This window comes from Propithecus coquereli, unplaced genomic scaffold (assembly GCF_000956105.1).
Source record: "Propithecus coquereli isolate 6110/MARCELLA unplaced genomic scaffold, Pcoq_1.0 Scaffold150, whole genome shotgun sequence".
Lineage (NCBI taxonomy): Eukaryota > Metazoa > Chordata > Mammalia > Primates > Indriidae > Propithecus > Propithecus coquereli.
In genome coordinates, this window is record NW_012139414.1 from 7,068,028 (window position 1) to 7,086,983 (window position 18,956).

General features: G+C 53.5%; 1 protein-coding gene across 2 annotated transcripts; it reads left to right on the forward strand.

Moving 5' to 3' along the window:
- Positions 1-1,854: 1,854 nt before the first annotated feature.
- LOC105807060 (argininosuccinate lyase) lies at positions 1,855-12,028 on the forward strand. Of its 2 annotated transcripts, XM_012640335.1 has the most exons (17): positions 1,855-1,922; positions 2,079-2,133; positions 5,579-5,773; positions 6,441-6,524; positions 6,803-6,859; positions 6,941-7,038; positions 8,242-8,319; positions 8,417-8,494; positions 8,932-8,984; positions 9,313-9,375; positions 9,521-9,635; positions 9,808-9,892; positions 10,001-10,060; positions 10,335-10,418; positions 11,412-11,492; positions 11,631-11,737; positions 11,840-12,028. In XM_012640335.1, the coding sequence occupies exons 2-17, from the start codon at positions 2,122-2,124 to the stop codon at positions 11,982-11,984; spliced, it is 1,395 nt and encodes a 464-aa protein (XP_012495789.1). In that variant the 5' UTR covers positions 1,855-1,922; positions 2,079-2,121; the 3' UTR covers positions 11,985-12,028. The 2 variants fall into 2 exon arrangements, with proteins under 2 accessions (XP_012495789.1, XP_012495788.1); XM_012640334.1 differs by lacking the exon at positions 1,855-1,922 and having other exon boundaries at positions 1,951-2,133.
- The last annotated feature ends 6,928 nt before the right edge of the window (positions 12,029-18,956 follow it).

Below are 18,956 nucleotides of genomic sequence, written 5' to 3' on the forward strand. Positions count from 1 at the left end.
GCCAAGCTTGCTATTTGCTGCAAACAAATCTGGACTGGACGGTCTCTCTTCTGCCATGCAGGTAGCCAGACTGACTGTCCCCTTCTACCTGGGAGCCCATGGGCATGTCCTCTAATCCCTAATCCTTTGAAGCCTCTGTTTCTTCATCTGTAAACAAGCCTGTTATGAGGATGAAATGAGATTAATTTTGTGCAGTCTTTAGCACAGAGCCTGGCACCTGGTGAGTGACCCATGTTAGGTATTGTGGTCACAGCCCTGCTTTCAAACACCTTCCCCAGCTCCCATCCTAGCCTCAATTTATTTGCCAAAGCATTTGGCCCCTGTATGTTGCTGGGTATTCAGGAATGTAACCTCATGTTTGCAGAATGCCACTGGCTTTCACACTTGGTCTCCCAGGAAGGGATGCCAAGCCTCAGACACTAGCTCATGGATCCCAGGGACTTGCCATTACACTTTGTCATTTTTCAGGACCAATGGCTTATGACTGGTTTCACAGTCTTTCTTGTCCTCACTGTGGCCTGCTGCAGCCCAGTTCTGGGGCTTCTGTGGCAGAAGATAGGAGAGGGCTGAGGTCAGGTCACAGAGATGTAGTGAATGAAACTTTGCTCCCAAGGAGCATATACAGTTGGGTGGGGAAGAAGACCCAGCAGCAACTACGATGGTGCTATCAATTTAAGGAAAGATTTCTGGATGCTCCTATGCTCCAGGACCACATGAGAGCCAGAATTGGACACTGGGATCAGCTGGGAGTCAACCTGATATTGATGATGCTTGGCTAGACTATAGATGGACAAATGGGAGGTGGCAAGACTGAGAGAAAGGCATCTCAGGAACAGGGAAGAGCATTTAAGAAGGCTTGAAACAGCCTGATACATGCTGGGAACTCCAAATAATTCCACTCTTGAGTTGAGCAAGGGTTAAAAACCTTCAGCTCGCAAGCCATCCCAGCCCTTGGTCTCTTCTCTGCATTCCATCCTCAGTAATATTGCCAGATTTATCTTTCTAAAACATAAATTTGGCTCCCCTGATTTTAAAATCGATTGGCTCCCTATGACCTATAGGACCAAGAACAAACTCCCTCCCTGGACGTTCAAAGCCCTTCACAATCTTGCCCCAACCTATGCCCACCCCTCCTCCCTACCCGCTGACCCTTCATTACAGCCACTTTGATGATTTCCTGTTCTCCCAGCAGGCCATTCACAGCCTCTTACCCAGGTTGCTCCCTCCCTCTGCCCCCCGTGTTCTTCTCCCCTTCTTGGCTGGGCAAACTCTCCCCATCTTCTAAGACTCAAATCAGGGGACATCTTCACGAGAAGCCCCTTCCGGGCAGAAGTTCGCGGTTGTACTCCAGCGCCCAGAATCCAGCCCATCATTTTTGTTGAGTAATCAGTTAACTAATCTTATCAAGGACCTCTTCCCTGAATACCCAAGACAGATGCCCCCTTCTGTGCTTCCCGCACGGTTCGTCCACACTTTGTTGGAACTTCTTGGAGGCAGTCGGCATTTCCCATGCGCATTGCTTTTTGCTCCACGTCTAACTCTGTACCTGGCACACAGGAGGTGCTCTGCACGAGTTTGCTGAATGAATGAATGAGTGCACATGCCATTTCCCTTTACGTAGCCTGTGGACTAGCCAGGCTTGGGCCTGATGGCACGGGCTCTACCTTCGGCCCGCGTCTACGGCGGCCGGCGCGTCTGCTGACCCCAGCGAGCGCGGACGCGGGCGCCACCCTCAGCCACGTCCCGGCCCGGGCCGCGGGGCCGAAGGCTGCACCGGGCGTGGCCCCGCCCACAACCGCGGTTGGAGGGCGCAGACAACGCCCACCTGCAAGGGCCGCCGTGGATTGGTGCGGCCGCCGCCATCCGGGCCAGAAAGGCCCCGCCAGGTGGCCGGTGAAGACGGACGGCGCGGCCGGGCGGTGGTGAGTGCGCGGCGGTCGCCGGGCGGGGACGGGCGGGGACGGGAGCGGAGGACGCCGAGGGCTGCGCGCGGCCGGGCGCAGTGGCCCGAGCTCGGGGCCGGCCCACCCGGGGGACCCCGCGGGCCAAGGAGGTGTCAGTCCTCTCTTGTCTTCTAGACCCCGAGGACTGAGGCTCCGGGACGACGAGGAACCGCCCAACATGGCATCGGAGGTGAGTGGGACCTCGGCGACGCCGGTCCTCCGAGGCTCCAAGCGAGGGGGGAGGGGCGCCCTGGGCGCCAGCCGAGGCGGTGACCTGCGCACGGGATCTCGCCGTGGGGTCGCCCCCCTGGTAATTGTCCTGGCGGGCTCCCGGAGGCCCGCACCGCCAGGCGCACCTGCTAGAGCCGGCAGAGATCTTTATCCGGATTCACAGGTGTCCCCAGGCGGCTCGTGTGGCAAACCCGCCAGCCCACACGACTGGGGAAGGGTAGCCCTGACCTGACCTGACAGTGCCTCCTGCCTGGCCCGGACAGGTGCTGCCTACTCCTTCAGGCCCTCACCTCTTCCTTCCTTCTTGCACGTGTCCTCCTGTCAGTCCCCACTCTGCACCACATCCCTTCTCCCGCTGCAGCAGCTGTCCCTGTGTATAGAAAAAGGCTCAGGCCCCAAAGAATCCTTGTCCTCCACGCTGGCATGTGGAGTCCGGAGGTGGGGACATCTGCCTGTGATCCAGTGGCCCCAGTACATGGTCCCTTCCAGTCTCACTGGCCTCTGCTCCTTAGGGCCAGGGACTCCTGGCTTCTCTTCCTGACCACTGAGTGGCAGAGGTCCAAGACACAGGTTCCCTTCCTTGGGAAGGGATGTATCTAGCAAATGAGGATGTATCTAGCAAATGAGGATGTATCTAGCAAATGAGGATGTATCTAGCAAATGGGGATAATAATATCTGTCTGCCTCCCTCTGTAAGGTACTGGACCATGAGGTCATTGCTTTGAACCCTTCAGGTAAAAGGGGCTACTTGCTTCATGCTAATGAAGGGGACCCTGGGCCTGGGAAGCAGGAGGTCTGGGTTCTAGTCCTTTCTGGCCCTCGGAAGCTGGCAAGTTACTTCCTCTCAGTTCCTCTGAATAACCGGGATGAGAATGCCTCCCTGCTAGCTTCTGGGTCATGGTGGAGGACTGGGGGCAGAGCTGGACTTTGGAGCCAAACAGACTTGGTTTCTGTACCAAAGTCACTTGAGCTCTGTGAATCTCTTTCCTCACTTGTAAAATAAGGATAACAGTGCCACCCCACAGTAGGGTGTGATAGCATGTGTAGAACCCCTAGCACAGGGCCGAGCAGTAGTAGGTGCTCAGTAAAGGGTGGCTAACATAACAATACTGTATTTCCCTGGTACTTTCTAGCTTGGCTGTTGCTCATTCAACCCAGCCCAACTCAGTGCCTCTGCCCACTTGCCGGAAGGGATCATTCTGGCCCAGATGTGCCCTGGCTTGGAGTGGTGCCTTCTCCTTCCACATTTACCTCCCCCTCACCTCAGTGCCTGAGTAGAGGCACCTCACTGTGACCTCCCTCTGGGGTCTTTTTATGCCTGCCAGTAGGGTAGGAGCTTGGTCCCAGAGCAGAGTGGTCTGCTTTCAGGTGGATCAGTGCTGCAGGTGACCTCAGCTTGCCCCTGGCCATCCTGTAGGTTGGTGCTAATTGGTTTGGCTACAGCCCCGCTTGTTAAGCAGTTGTTATTATTACTAACAACCCACGCAGGGAGGCCCAGGAGCCTTCTGGGGGTTGGGAGCAGGTTGGCTCCTGCTTCTGACTGGCCGGCATTGGCCCTCTGGCCCCAGGGGTCAGGACCAGGGCCCTGCGTGGTGCTTCTCTGGAGATGTAGGCTTGGCCGGGCAGCTGAGAGGTAAGGGGCCAGCCCAGCTCAAAAGGCTGAGGGAGGGTGGAGGCTGCCTCTGCAGGGCAGAGTCCTTTGGCAACAGAGGCTGTTGGACACTGAGGGGTCAGCTCACAGTCCAGGACCAGAGCACCATGGAGGACCCTGTGGTGCACACGGGAACCAGGAGCGGAGCTAAAATACACTCTCAGCCAGCAGCCCTCAGCCCTCCCCTTAGTAACAACTGGCATTTCCTGAATCCTTACTGGGCTCCGGGCACTGTGCTATGTCTGCACTTCACAAATGTTTCTAATTGGACGCTCATAACAGGCTTATTATAATAGATAGGTACTATTATTATCCCAGTTTTATAGAGAAAAAGTTTAGAGAGGTTTAGAGGTTTAGAGAGGTTTTTTTTTGTTTGTTTGTTTATTTTAAGACAGAGTCTCTCTTTGTCACCCTGGCTACAGTGCAGTGGCATGATCATAGCTCACAGCAGCCTCAAACTCTGGGCTAAAGCCATCCTCCTGCCTCAGCCTCTGGAGTAGCTAGGGCTATAGGCATGTGCCACCATGCCCAGCTAATTTTTTAAATTTTTAGTAGAGTTGGGGTCTCACTCTTGCTCAGGCTGGTCTCAAACTCCTGACATCAAGCTATCCTCCCACCTTGGCCTCCTAGAGTGCTAGGATCACAGGCGTGAGCCACTACATGCAGCCTAGAGAGGTTATTTAATCTGGGGATTAACAGAGGTCTGGAGGATTGCAGGCGGACAGAGGAGGACGTATGCCTTGAGTGGCCATCGTACTCTCCCCACCACAGAAAGGGCGCCAGTGAAGTAACATGCCCACCTCCACACCAGCACTCTCCACCGAGTCCTTGTCACTCTGGGCATTAGGGTTGATGCCCAGGTGTTCTGCACCATCTCCCATCTGTCCCCATGCCCTGGCCTATGCCCTCTTTCAAAACACAGATGCCTCTGTCCCATCCCTCTGCCCCTGGCTTCTGGGGGGCGAGGGCACAGCCAGTGGCCTCCTAGAAGGCCAGTTGTCACTAGGGTGTCAGAGGTGCTCTCCAGAGCCAAAGGGATGGAGTCCCCGCTCCAGGGTGTAGGGGAGACAGATGCAGGTGGCTCGAGCTTGATGGGCCCTCAAGTGCCTCTTTGCCTGTTTCTGCAGGGAAAGTTCAGGACACCAGAGCCAAGCCCAGAGGCTCTGGTGGAACAAGGTGTTGAGAGCATGGACTCTGACTTCCGACTGCTGGGCGGCAGCCCTGCTCTCCCACCCCCAGAGAGAGCAAGCTACATGCCTCTCTGTGCCTCAGTTTCCCCCCTGCATGGCGGGCTAGTATTGGTGCCTACTCAGAGGGTTGCTGTCAGCACATGCTCAGCAGTCAGAACGGCACCTGGCACACAGCGAGACTGCGGCATATGTTAGCCAGCATCATCATCATTATCATTGGCACAGCAGAACTGGATTCAAACTCTGCGTTCCGGGGCAGCTTCTCAGTTTGATCAGTGGCAGGAAAGGTCCCAGGGGTGTTTGTACCCTGCCCCCACCTCCGTGGAGTCGTGCCACATGGTGGGAAAAAATCCTAACTTCAATGTCCAGCCACATTCCCACACTCACTCCCGGGGTGCCCCTGAGCAGGTTCCTGACCCTCTGAGACTCAGTTTCCTTGTCTGTCCAGTTAGAATAATCCTGCTCAGTGGTCTCCACTGCCATCAACCTTCCTGAGGGCCCTTTGCGAGAGGCACCGTTCTGGGGGGTGGAGAGGAGACTAACTGCTGCTGCTCTCCCGGCAGAGTGGGAAGCTGTGGGGTGGCCGGTTTGTGGGTGCAGTGGACCCCATCATGGAGAAGTTCAACGCGTCTATCGCCTACGACCGGCACCTGTGGGAGGTGGACGTGCAGGGCAGCAAGGCCTACAGCAGGGGCCTGGAGAAGGCGGGGCTCCTCACCAAGGCCGAGATGGACCAGATACTCCAAGGCCTGGACAAGGTACTCGCCACGTCCCAGGCCCCACCTGAGGCCCCCTTCCTGTGGCCCCAGGATCCCACCAAATCCTGAACAAAGGTCGCAGTGTCCCAGGCCTGTGGTTTCACGTTGTAGTCATTGTAGACTTCCAAAGGTGCCGTTTAACCACGTGCTGTGATGGCTATGCTATCTCTTCATTTTTTTTTTTCTTGTTTTGAGACAAGGTCAGCTCTGTTGCCCAGGCTGGAGTGCAGTGGTGAAATCATAGCTCACTGCAGCCTCAAACTCCCAGACTCAAGCTATCCTCCTGCCTCAGCCCCAAGAAGCTGGGACTATAGGCGTGCGCCACGATGTCCTGCTAATTTTTAAATTTTTTTGTGAGATGGGGTCTCACTATGTTGGTCAGACTGGTCTCGAACTCCTGGCCTTAAGTGATCCTCCTGCCTCAGCCTCGCCCTTCATCCTTTAGTGACCCCTGTGGTCCCCATGGCACATGGGCGAAGGTGCGCTGGGCCTGAGATGCTCACGCAATGGTGGGGACCGTGCCAGCCCTTTCCCCAGGTGCACTCCCAGGACTCAGCTCCCGTGTGGGGACAGTCAGTTGTCAGGGAGAGCATAGGACCAAGGCAAGGGCCCTCAAGGCTGCCAATGCCTGCCCACCTGACCTTAGGGTTGCTGCCATCTGCTCTAGGTGGCTGAAGAGTGGGCCCAGGGCACCTTCAAACTAAACCCCAGCGATGAGGACATCCACACAGCCAACGAGAGACGCCTGAAGGTATGCACCTCCCCCCAGCTGCCTTCTGCCTTCCTGGCCTTCCCTCTCCACCTTGCCCTGGGTACTTCGAGCATAAGCGTCATCATTCTGTCCCCTTCATCACTGGTAGATAGCAGGCAAGACCTCAGAATAGGAGGCCTCCACAGAGATGGAGAGAGCCTGGGCAGGACCTGTGGTGGGGAAGGTGGGTGACAGGGCTGGTGAGGAACTGCCCTGCCTGGGTTGGCCCCTCGGGCCATGGGTGTGCAGTCCCTGACCCGTCCTCCTCGCACCCCCAGGAGCTCATCGGTGAAACTGCAGGGAAGCTGCACACAGGACGCAGTCGGAATGACCAGGTGCTGCCAACTCCCCTGCTCCCTGCTCTGCACCTTCCCAGCCTGGCACCCCCTCTGACTGCCGCCTCCTCCCCGCCACAGGTGGTCACAGACCTCAGGCTGTGGATGCGGCAGACGTGCTCCACTCTCTCGGCCCTCCTCTGGGAGCTCATCAGAACCATGGTGGATCGGGCAGAGGCGTGAGTCCCCTCTGGACACCCAGGGGCAGAGAGGGGCCTGAGGGTAGCCAGAGTGTCCTGTCCCCCGAGGCAGGTGGCCTGAACCCCACACCCAGGTGGCAGGGGTGAACAGGGTCAGGGAGCCAGGCCCTGGGTGACAGGGGGTGGCTCCAGGCAGACAGCCAGGAGTGGGCATTTCCTAGCTCAGCAGGCGGGGAAACCTCAGCCTTTGAGGATTCGAGGGCAGGAGGCTGAGGCACCAAGCAATGCCCGGAGGCCAGAGGAAATGGGCTGGCTGTGCCTGGAGCAGCCAGAGTCACCCCTCAGCCTGCACTTGCCATCCCCGCCCAGCCTCATTCCAGCTTGGCTTCCATGACCTGATGTCTTTGGGGCTGGCTCTGCTCCTTGCAGACCTGGCCAAGGAGCTGCTGAGAAGTCCCTAGGTGATGTCAGAGACAGGCTGACCCCTCCTCACCGCCAACTCCCCGCGACCCCCATTTCACAGACCCCAGCCATCTGGGGGGAACAAGGACACAAGAATCATCACCCTGGGAGGCGGGGTGAGGCCTGCTAGGAGGAATAGGGAGCAGCTGCTAGAGTTTGGAGTTTCTCTATGGGGTGATAAAAATGTGCTAAAATTGATTGTGGTGATGGTTGTACACTAAAGTGTACACTTTGGGTAAATTGTATTGTGAATTAGATCTCAGTAAGGCTGTTTATTTAAAAAAAAAAAAAACAAAACAACAACAACCAAAACAACCCTGCCTCTGCCCCGCCTACTTTAATGTGCCCCAGGAAGATCCAGGGTCCTCAGGAGCTTCTCGTGTGTTCATGCGCGCAGCCTCCCACTACCAGGTGGTGCCTGCCGTGGGCCTCCTTCCCTGTTCTGGGCCCTGCTTAGAGCTGCCTAGTGACGGAGGCCCAGGCTCAGGGTGTAACCCTCACTTGGTCCTGGCAAAGCCTCCCCTGGGAGGCCCCACAGCCCCGGGCTGGTTATTGGATCACAGCTGCCCCCTTCTGGCCTCTTTTCTCTTTAGGCTTGTTTGTCCCCAGGAGATGGCTCCCTCATGCAGGCAGAGCCTTGCGGGCCTGCCCTGCTCTTCCCTGGAGTGGCCCAGGCCTGCAGTGTCCCAGGTGTCCCAGGCAGGCCTTGCCTGAGCCTCCCGCTAAGCCCCTGCCTGACCCTAGCCCTTCAGGCCTCCTGCCACTTCCCTTCCCCCACAGGGAACGTGACGTCCTCTTCCCAGGGTACACACACCTGCAGAGGGCACAGCCCATCCGCTGGAGCCACTGGATCCTCAGGTGAGCAGGGTGCGGTGCCAGGGCCCTGTGATGGGTCCGTGATGGGGGGAGGACCCCCCCGGGCTGCCCTGACCCTCCTGCCCCTGGCGTCCCACAGCCATGCTGTAGCACTGACCCGAGACTCCGAGAGGCTGCTGGAGGTGCAGAAGCGGATCAACGTCCTGCCCCTGGGGAGGTGAGTGAGACCCCAGTGCCTGAGGGCCTGGCGGGGGTGGGGGTTGCTGCTACCTAGTCAGCATGGCCCTTTGGGGACTGACAGAAGACAAGCTGGGAAGGACAGAGCACGACAGAAAGTCGGTAGTCAGCCAGGAGGAGGACCCTGCAGGGACCCCCAGCACTACGATGGGGACAACCAAGCTTGCAAATGTGCGTGAGCAGGGCCAGAGCTCTCCAGAGAGGCTCCCAGAGAGCCCAGCACCCTGCCCACAGCCTGCCATTTCCCTTCGTGGGGACAAGTGTTCTGGCACCAGAGGTGACTGGGCCAGGGAAGTGGCTGAGCTCCAGGCCATAGCCCTGGTAACCAGGGCTTGGCTGTGTGTGTGTGTGTGCGTGTGTGTGACAGGGCTCCCTGCCTGCCCGGACCCCTCTCACTGTGAACCCCCGTCCCTGCAGCGGGGCCATTGCGGGCAATCCTCTGGGTGTGGACCGGGAGCTGCTCCGAGCAGGTAAGGCTCCGTGCCCCTCGTCCCTGGGGAGAGTCACCCTCAGCACCCGCCAGGTCTCGCAGACACACAGGAGGCAGAGGGCAGGGGCTCCTAGGTGGAACCTTCATTTATTGCCTCTGGGCCCTGAGGTTATCGAGGCAAGGGCTTGCCTGTGGCAGGGGCTCCTTCCTCCCTCCTGGGACCTGTGCAAGAGACCCCCCACCTCCCGCCCTCCCTGATCCTCTTCCCTGAGAGGGGCTCAGTGGGGAGGTGGCTGAGCAGTCTGTGTGGGGTAGGGGCAGCCACTCCTTGCCCTCCAGCCCAGCCCCGCTTCCTTCCCCACCCCCAGAACTGAACTTTGGGGCCATCACGCTTAATAGCATGGATGCCACCAGTGAGCGAGACTTTGTGGGTGAGTCTTGGGGCCCAGTCCCTGCATGGTGCCCCACCTTTGTCCCCCAGCCCGGCTTCTCTCCAGGCTCCTCCCACCCCATCTGGTCAGGCTGGATGGGGGGCAAGCAAGGCTCGGTGCCCGAGAGCCTGCCCTCCCTCCCAAGCCGAGTTCCTGTTCTGGGCTTCGCTGTGCATGACCCACCTCAGCAGGATGGCTGAGGACCTCATCCTCTATGGCACCAAGGAGTTTGGCTTTGTGCAGCTCTCAGATGCCTACAGGTAAGGCCCGAGCTGCCACCCGCCCTGCCCCACCCCCCGGCACAGCCTCCTCTCTCCCCAGCCCAGCCCTTGCTCAGACCTGGACAATGTGCTGCTGGGCCTGCCCTGCCCCCGCCAGCTGACCAGCCGAGGGGCAGGCGGGCCCCTTCAGTCCCAGCATCTCTGCCCCCAGCACCGGAAGCAGCCTGATGCCCCAGAAGAAAAACCCAGACAGCCTGGAGCTGATCCGGAGCAAGGCGGGGCGTGTATTTGGGCGGGTGAGCAGGGCAGAGAGGGGCTAGGCCTCTGGGCTGACCCAGCAGGTCCTGAGGGGACTCCCAGGACAGGCTCCAGGGTCCCAGCTCCTGAGTGTCCCTCTCCTGCAGTGCGCCGGGCTCCTGATGACCCTGAAGGGACTCCCAAGCACCTACAACAAGGACCTGCAGGTGCGAGGCTGGGGTGGTGGGTGAGGGCCCCACTGCCTGCAACCACATGCCAGTTCTTAGCCCAGGCAGGACCCCGCCCCCCCCGAATTGCCACCTCTCATCCTGTGCACACAGCTCCATGGCCACCCTCGGAGCCCTCTGCCCTTGCTTAGTTGGGATGCTGAGTGTTCCTAGTAGAAGGCAGTGGGGATGCCTCGGAGGGGAGAGGGCTCTGGGGACAGGTGCCGGGGGTGGGGGGGCTACTGGGTCCTCACTTCCTGTCATGTGTCCCCAGGAAGACAAGGAAGCTGTGTTTGAAGTGTCAGACACCATGAGTGCTGTCCTCCAGGTGGCTACTGGCGTCATCTCTACACTGCAGGCAAGACACACCCTCCCCACCCACCTGCCTCTTCCCACCTAGGCCCTAGAACCAGGGATGGGCCTGCCAGGGGGGTGATCTTGGGGTGAGGCAGGGTAGGGCTGGAAGGCCCAGGGTAAGACAAGGGTATGTGCTTGTTCCTGCTCCTGGGGAAGCGCATGGAAGTGCATTAGACTTGAGGGGCCCAGGTCCGGTCAAGTGGCCAGGCCAAATTTCTTTTTTACTCATTTATTACGGGAAACTTCAGCATACAACAGAGAATATGCAATGAAGCCTCTGTACTGACCCCCAGCTTCAATAACAACCCCTCGTGGCCATTCTTGCTGCGGCTGTCTTTACCCACTGCCCTCCCCTCCCCATCCCCATTTGGAAGCAAATTCCCATTATCACATTGTTTCATTCCTAAATAGCTCAGGATGTGTCTCTAAAGCACTGGTTCTCAAAGCGTGGTCCCCAGCCTAGCGGCATTAGCATCACCTGAGAACTTCTGAGAAATGCAATCCTAGGCCCCCCACTCCAGACTACAGAGTCAGAGACTCTGGTGGTGGCCCCAGCAATTTGGATTTTAATAAATCCTCAGGTAATTCTGATGCATGCTAAAGATAGGGACTCTTGGAAAACACGAAGGCAACACCATTAGAAAACCTAAAAATTATCAATAATTATGATTAGCCAGGTGTGGTGTGCACCTGTAGTCCCAGCTACTTGGGAGGCTGAGGCAGGAGGATGGCTTGAGCCCGTAAGTTTGAGGCTGCAGTGAGCTATGATGACACCACTGCACTCCAGCCCAGGTGACTGAGTGAGACCCTGTCTCTTAAAAAAGAAAATTATGGGATGATTTAAGCAGAGAGCAGGGCAAAGCCAGGTAGGCAAGAGAGGATCTGCCCAAGACAGGGGACCTCCTGGCAGAGGAGGCAGGCCCTGGGCCTCAGGCTGGCAGCTTTAGGCCCCAGGGTCCCCAGGACTCATCACTCCCCTGGCCGGTGCCCCCAGATTCACCGTGAGAACATGGCACAGGCTCTCAGCCCTGACATGCTGGCCACTGACCTCGCCTACTACCTGGTTCGCAAAGGGGTAAGTGTGAGGCAGTCAGGTGGGGGGGCAAGGGAACGGGATGTCTCCCAGGGGCTGGGGGAGGTCAGATGGGGCGAGGGTACCTGGGGCAGACCAGAGAGCAGAGGAAGCCTGCGTCAGCACTGTGCTCCACCCCAGATGCCGTTCCGCCAGGCCCACGAGGCCTCCGGGAAAGCCGTGTTCATGGCCGAGACCAAGGGGGTCGCCCTCAACCAGTTGTCGCTGCAGGAGCTGCAGACCATCAGGTGCGGCCCCTCCCTTCCCTCAGCTCTCTCCCGGGAGGGGGGCCAGGGTACCTGGAGGCTGGGTGGCCTGCCGCCCTGGCCCATCACCTCCTTTTCCTCCAGCCCCCTGTTCTCGGGCGACGTGAGCTGCGTGTGGGACTACGGGCACAGCGTGGAGCAGTACGGTGCTCTGGGGGGCACGGCGCGCTCCAGCATCGACTGGCAGATCGGCCAGGTGCGAGCGCTGTTGCGGGCACAGCAGGCCTAGACTCCTCCCCACGCCTGCTCTCAAATAAAGCGGACCTAAGAGGAGGCTGCCGCACGTTTCCTCCCCGCCTGTCTCCCTCACTGGTGGGCTTTTGGAGGTCTGTTGAGCTGGCCAGTGGGGGCCATCAGGGAGGGAGGTGGAGAAACTAGACAAGGATGGTGAGAGTCACAGATGGGGAAGGGAGGAGGGGGCCTCCCATCAGAGCCCCTGCCCTGTCCAGGCCCCACCCCCTTGAAACGGTGTCACAGGGACCTCCTGCCTTGGGTGTCCTTGGCAGGACTGGAGGGACCTCATGGCAGAGCTAGCCCAGCTGGGCGCTGTCCATCCCCCTTCCTTCCCGGTGTCCCCTGGGCTCCCCCGGCTCTCATCTTCCCCTTGCTTAGCCCATCCTCCCTTTGCTTGCTTACACATTACAGGGTGTCCCCTGGGCTGAGGCCTGTGCCAGGGCTGCCAAAGTAACCTACCTGTGCCCTTGTAAGGGGCATGGTGCATTTGGTGGTAAAGTCAGTCTTCCAGCTGGCGTGTGATGCCAGGCACTAGTTCATACAAAGGTGGAGACGATGCCTCCTCCACCCTAGAGAGTGACATGCAGATAAATTCCCTTGCACTGACCATGAGGCAAAGGTGACAGAGTTGTGGGGCCTGGAGGGGGCCTGTCCTGTGCAGTGGTCAAGGGAGGGACTGTCCCACCAAGTCTGCAGAGGGCCCTGAGGCCAGGCCTGGCACAAGGTAGGTGTTCAGTAGGGCCCACGGAGACACAGAGACCTTTTCTACACAAATCTGATAAGAAAGGGCTGCAATTTATATTGTATTCACAACAAAGATAAGCTAAACCCCAGGAAGAATGGATAACTCATCCCAAGTGATTCTGGGGACAATGAAAAGATTTTATAAACTAAAGAGTTAAAACTTTAATAGTGGATGCCAAATTCTAAAAAGAGTCAAAGCTATGGTCTACAGAATCTTCCAGAGCTGTAGTTCTCAAAATGTGCTTCCTGACCACCATCGTCATCATCCCCTGGGGATTTGCTAGAAACACAAACTTTCAGCCCCACGCCCCAGACCTACTAAATCAGATGTGCGGTGGGGCCCGGCGATCCGTTCTAACAAGTCCCACAGGTGACTCTGACATGTGCTCAGTGAGAACCCCTGGGCTCCAGAACCTCGGGAGATGAGAGACGAACCTGCTACAGACCAGCAACACGAGCCTCGCCTGGGCCCAACGGACCTGATTCGGAGCCTGCAGTTCAACACGCTCCCCAGGTGCCCCGTGTGCGTTAGCGTGACAAGCGCTGACCCACAGAAGGCGTAAAATCTAGTCTCAGAGTGAAGGAGGGGCTTGTGTCCATCCAACAGCTGGTAGTGTTAAAATAATACCTGTAATCTATGCGGCACCACGGGGACTGGAATAGAGCGAATGAGAAGGTTGCTGTGGTGACTCTTCTGCTGCCTCCATTGACGGGACACACCCCATCTGGGTGGGAAATGTTTTTAGCCGATCCCGTTAAAAGTTCCTCCCTAATCCAGCTTGAATCAGCCCCCATTCAGGAGCCTGGCCATGCGGCCTGACCTCGCCAGAGGGAATGAGGCTCTCCCAGCTTGGGGAGAGCCTGAGCTTGCGCAGCCTTTCTCCAGGCTCTCCCCCCCCACCCCCCGGGCTCGACACTCCCCACATCTGCCTGGCCTGTTCCCTACCAAGTGGCTTACTCTTTTCCTCTTCTCTACAATTTGTTTTTTAACTTCACCTATTTACACCAAGGCTCAGTGTGACCTTGTATTGGTTTCATTTGGCTGCTGTCACAAATTATCACAAACTTAATGGCTTAAAACAACATAAATGTATTATAATCCTGTAGATCAGAAGTCTGAAATGAATTTTACTGAGATGAACTCAAATGTCAGCAGGGCCAGGCTTCCTCCAGAGGCTCTAGAGGAGAATCTGTTTCCTTGCCTCTTGCAGAGGCCACCTGCATTCCTTGTCTTGTGCCCCTTCTTCCATCATCAAGACGGGCAGCGTAGCATCGTTAAATCTCTCTCTTCTTCTGTCATCACTCTCCAGATCGGGCCCCTCTGCCTCCCTCTTATAAGGACCCTGTGGTTCCTTTGGATCCACCCAGATAAATTATCTCCGCCTCTCAGATCTTTAACTTAACCATATCTACAAAGGTCCCTTTCCTATGTAAGGTAACATATTAATAGGTTCTGGGGATTATGACATGGACGTCTCGAGGGAATCATTATTCAGCCTGCCACAGTCTGCTGTCTGACTCTCAAAGATTCATGTCCGTCTCGCATGCAAAATACGTTTATCCCATCCCAAAATTCCTAAATCTCAGCCACCATGGCATCAACTTAGTCCAAAATTAATGTATATCTCATCAGCTCAAAAGTCCCATATCTCATCTAAATTATCTAAATTATATATTGGTGAGACTCTAGGTATGATCCATCCTGGGACAAAATTCCTCTCTTTCCACGAGACTGTGAAACTCATATGACTTTAGTGAGGATTAAATAAGTCCATATATATAAACTCGAGAACAAGTTATCTGCTCCCAACATACAATGCTGAGATGGGCATAGGATAGCAGTTATAGACACCCCACTTCAAAGAGGAAGAAAATGGGAGGAAAAGAGGAGTCACTGGTCCCAAGCAATTTCAAAATCCAACCCAGAAAACCATCACATTTCAAGGCCTGGGAACAATCCCTGGCTCTAAGCTCTACCCTCTGGGCCTGCACCACCCCCCTCAGAATCATCAGCCCTCTCTCTTGAAGCCTAGAATGTGTCTGCCACTGAGTGACTACTTGTCAGCCTGTTTCCTGCCTGTAGAATGTTGAGAGCTTTGAGGGACTTCTTTAATTTCCTCCTCTCTGTTTCTTTCAGTCCATGCTGGCAGCGTTTTTGCTGATATAACATCCTCAAGAACTTTGTGAGTTTCCTGTGAGTGTCATAAGTGTTCATTTCATTAGACAAGAGGCTCCTCCATAGATCTTCCCTGACTAATCCCATCTCTGTTCCTGGATTCTGCAGAGATACCTAACGAGATCCATGAGGCACAGGCCTAGTCCTCTCAAAGAGCCCTCTGTGCGATGAACACTCTGACTTTTTGATCCTGTCAAGGCACTAGCAAGAGATTGGCCACAATCTGGGCTTTCTAACACATGATTTCCTAACAGTGAGTCTCCTAGTTTTAGCATCTTTTGTTATACAGATAGACTGAGAATTTCCCAAATCATCAAGTCCTGGTTATTTCTTGTTTAACAGTTCTTTCCTCAATTTGTCTATTTCTTTTTGCATTTTATACTCTTGGCTTCAAGGGATGCTGAGAAAGTAAGTGCCTGACAAAAGGGAATGAGGGTGTCTTACTGGCTATTTTATTAAACTTTAATTATTCCTTGGAGATTGGGGCAAGACCCACTGCACTGAGAAAACCATTTTCAAACCATAGCACTCCCCAAACTAACATTTTCAACTTTTCTCCCACCCTCCTGACTTGGCATCACTGAGAACTAAAACTGAATTTTTTCCAAAGCCCTGCAAGCGGGAGCTAAACAACTTCACATTGACGTCAGAGAAATCAGTGCAACAGATTATGTGTGGGAAACCTTTGTGCCCTCTTCTATGTGAGCCACTCAGAAAGTTAACTGAACACCCAATACCATCATCAAACATTCAAACTGCAAATCAGTAAATTCATCAGGTTGTCACTGCCATCCTCACTCTACCACTAAAGATGCTTGGAGCCCAACATCTAGAAATATTCCTAACTGGCTGTATTCTGGACTGAGAAACTGGGTTTCCAACTATTTATCTTTGTTTTCCTTTTATTTTCATAGAAATTCCCCTCATTAAATGCCTGGTGGCTCACATCCAAGTCCCAACAGATGGTTCAGCTGGTCCTTAATGAAGAACAGGTGACCAGATGAGAGATTGGGCTCATATTGTTCAAAGGAAAGAAGAATGTCTCTCCTCTCCTTGAACAAGAGGAGGGATTGACCAAACTCTAGTAAGGCTCCTTGGAGTACGTTTTCATCTAGGCCCCATCCTTGGGCATATCCTCCAGAACCCAAGTTCTTGAGAATCCTGCTAAGTCTTTTATCCAGAATCTCCCACTCTCAATATCTAATCACCCTTGATATCTGAACAAATTCGTCATTCCCCAGCATCTCCTGAGTGATGTTTGATCACCTGGCCTGCATTCAACAAGAGTCTCTGTTAGGTTGGTTTAGCCACAATTTCCCCTTCCCTTTGATGTAATTTTCCTCATAGTAATTTTCCATCTGCTAACTGCCCTCCTATCGTGTTCCTTGGCTATAAGTTCCCATTTTCCATTGTAGCCAGAGTTGAGCCCAGTCTCTCCTCCCAACTGCAAAACCCCATTGCAGCAGTCCCCGTATGAATCATGATAGTCCTTGTATAAAGGTCTGACTTGCCATTTTAATAAGTGTCATGAGTAATTTTTTCTTTAACATAATTAAAATAAGAAATGAGACTGGTGATACTAACATTGACCTTACAGAGGTAAAAAGGATTGTAAGAGAATACTGTGAACAATTGTGTATCAACAAATAAAATAACCTAGAAGATGTGGACAAATCCCTTGAAACACACAAATTACCTCAACTGACACAAGAAGAAATAGAAGATCTCAACAGTTCTATAACAAGAGATCGAATAAGTAATCAAAAACCTTTCAACAAAGAAAAGTCCTAGGCCAGATGGCTTCACAGATGAATTCTACCAAACATTTAAAGAATTAACACCATTCCTTCTCAAACTCTTCCAAAAAATTGAAGAGAAGGGAGTACTTCATAACTCATTCTCTGAGACCAGCATTACCCTGATACCAAAGTCAGATAATGACATCGTGAGAAAAGAGAATACCAGATGAATATCCCTTATGAATATAGATGGAAAAATCCTCAACAAAATATTAGCGAATTGAATCCAACAGCATATTAAATGGCTAATTCATTATGCCCAAGTGGGATTTATCCCAGGAATGCAAGGGTGGTTCAACATTAGAATAGCAGTCAATGTGATATCTCACATAAATAGAACAATGGAAACAAAACCACATGATCATCTCAATTGATGTAGAAGAGATATTTGACAAAATCCAACGCCCTTTCATGATAAAAATTCTCAGAAAAGTAGGAATAAAGGGAAAGTTCCTCAATATGTTAAAGGATATTTATGAAAAACCCACACCTAACACCTACCAGTCGTACTGAAAGACTGAAGCTTTTTCCATAAGATCAGGAAAGAGACAAGAATGCCCATGTTCACTTCTGCTATTTGATATCCTACTAGAAGTTCTACCCAGAGCAATTAGGTAAGAAAAAAGAAATAAAAGACATCCAAATTAGAAGAGATAAAACTATCTTTATTCATGGATGACAAAATTTTTATTTAGAAAATCCTGAAGAATCCAACTGAAGGCTATTAGAATGGTATTCTGTTACAACAGCCCTAAGAAAGTAATACAGTCGCATTCTGAAGTTCTAGGTGGACATCAATTTTGGGGGACACTATTCAACCCACCACATGGGCTTTCAGATTCCTTTACTGATGTTTATTCTTCCCTTTCTAATAAGGAGACCATCCTCCCAGACAAATGAGATGGCTGCAGGCAGCTGCTCACTGTGTTCTTGTTCTAAGAACTTAAAAACCTCTTAAAACAACTAAAAATCTCTTTTTATCATTTAGCAACACACATTTTTCTGTCTTCCCCTCTTATCCCTTGCTATAAGTCAGGTCTCCATTTGGCACTGAACCTTTGTTTCTGCCTCCCCATCTACTCCAGCTCAGCCAGAACAATTCCTTTTCTTTTTCCTCTAGACCACTTGAGACCGTCCAGGTAGAATTTAGTTCGAGGTCTCCAGAGCTGTTCCCCTCCTTAGAACATTTACGTTAACGCCCAGAGGTGGCATGGCAACAGCTGCCCACTTCTGGGCTGTGTCCTAGAGTTGTATGATTCCTGCCCAAGAGTTGAAAGAAAGGATTGTCGTTTTTGCTGAGGAAAGGGACAATTGGTGGGAGTAGGGACTTGGCTGACCTTCCCTAAAGGTGAGATTAGGAGGAGTGAGCCAGTTTGATGAATTCCCGCCTGAGGATCGGGACCCAAACAGGGCTTCCATGTGCTGCCTTATCAGATGCCTGTTTTGTGGCTGGACTACATACCCAACCCCTCGACAGACCCTGAGGCTCCCCTAGGCAGGCTGGACAGGTGGCCTGGCCTGCTGGCAATTGCCTCATCTTCAGCCTTTGCTCTGATAGCTGCTCCCTCCTCCAGTCAATGGGACATTTATCTCTTTTCTCCACCCTTTCCCCTCTGAACGTCACCTCTGGGGTGTCCTCATGCATCCTTCCTACTGGCGAGGCAGCTCTGCGGTCTGGAAACGGGGAGGGGAGGCCCCAATGCAGCTCCCAGCCCCTTGCACTTCAAGGGTGGGCTCAGACCGAAAGGCAGGCAGGGCCTGGCAATCAAAGCCCAGGACCATGAGAAATTTGATAAAAGTTCTAAACATCCTAATCCCCTGGATTGTTATTTTTCCTCCTTTTCATTTTTTTTCCTTCCTAAAGCGAACTCTTAAAAAAATCCTCTGGGCTTTTCTTCAGGGAAGGGAGGAAAAAATTGTAACTTTTAGATTTGCTGTAATGTTTTACTCATTTTGAAAAATATATATAAAATCACAGGGCTAAAAACGTTGTTTCTGATGAATTCTGGTATAAAGCAGAATTACAATGTAAACATTTAATTTTAAAATATTAAGAGGCAAACAATCACATTTTATATGATTCCGTTTATATGAATGTTATGAATGAATTCGTCTCTATGAATATTATTCCAATAAGAAATATATATTTGGTGTCTGCCTGCTTCCTGGCACACAGCTCCTGAAACCCTTGGACTCTCCACAGTGATATATATCTTTTTGTATGCTAGTGAGAGGACAGATGCCTGAG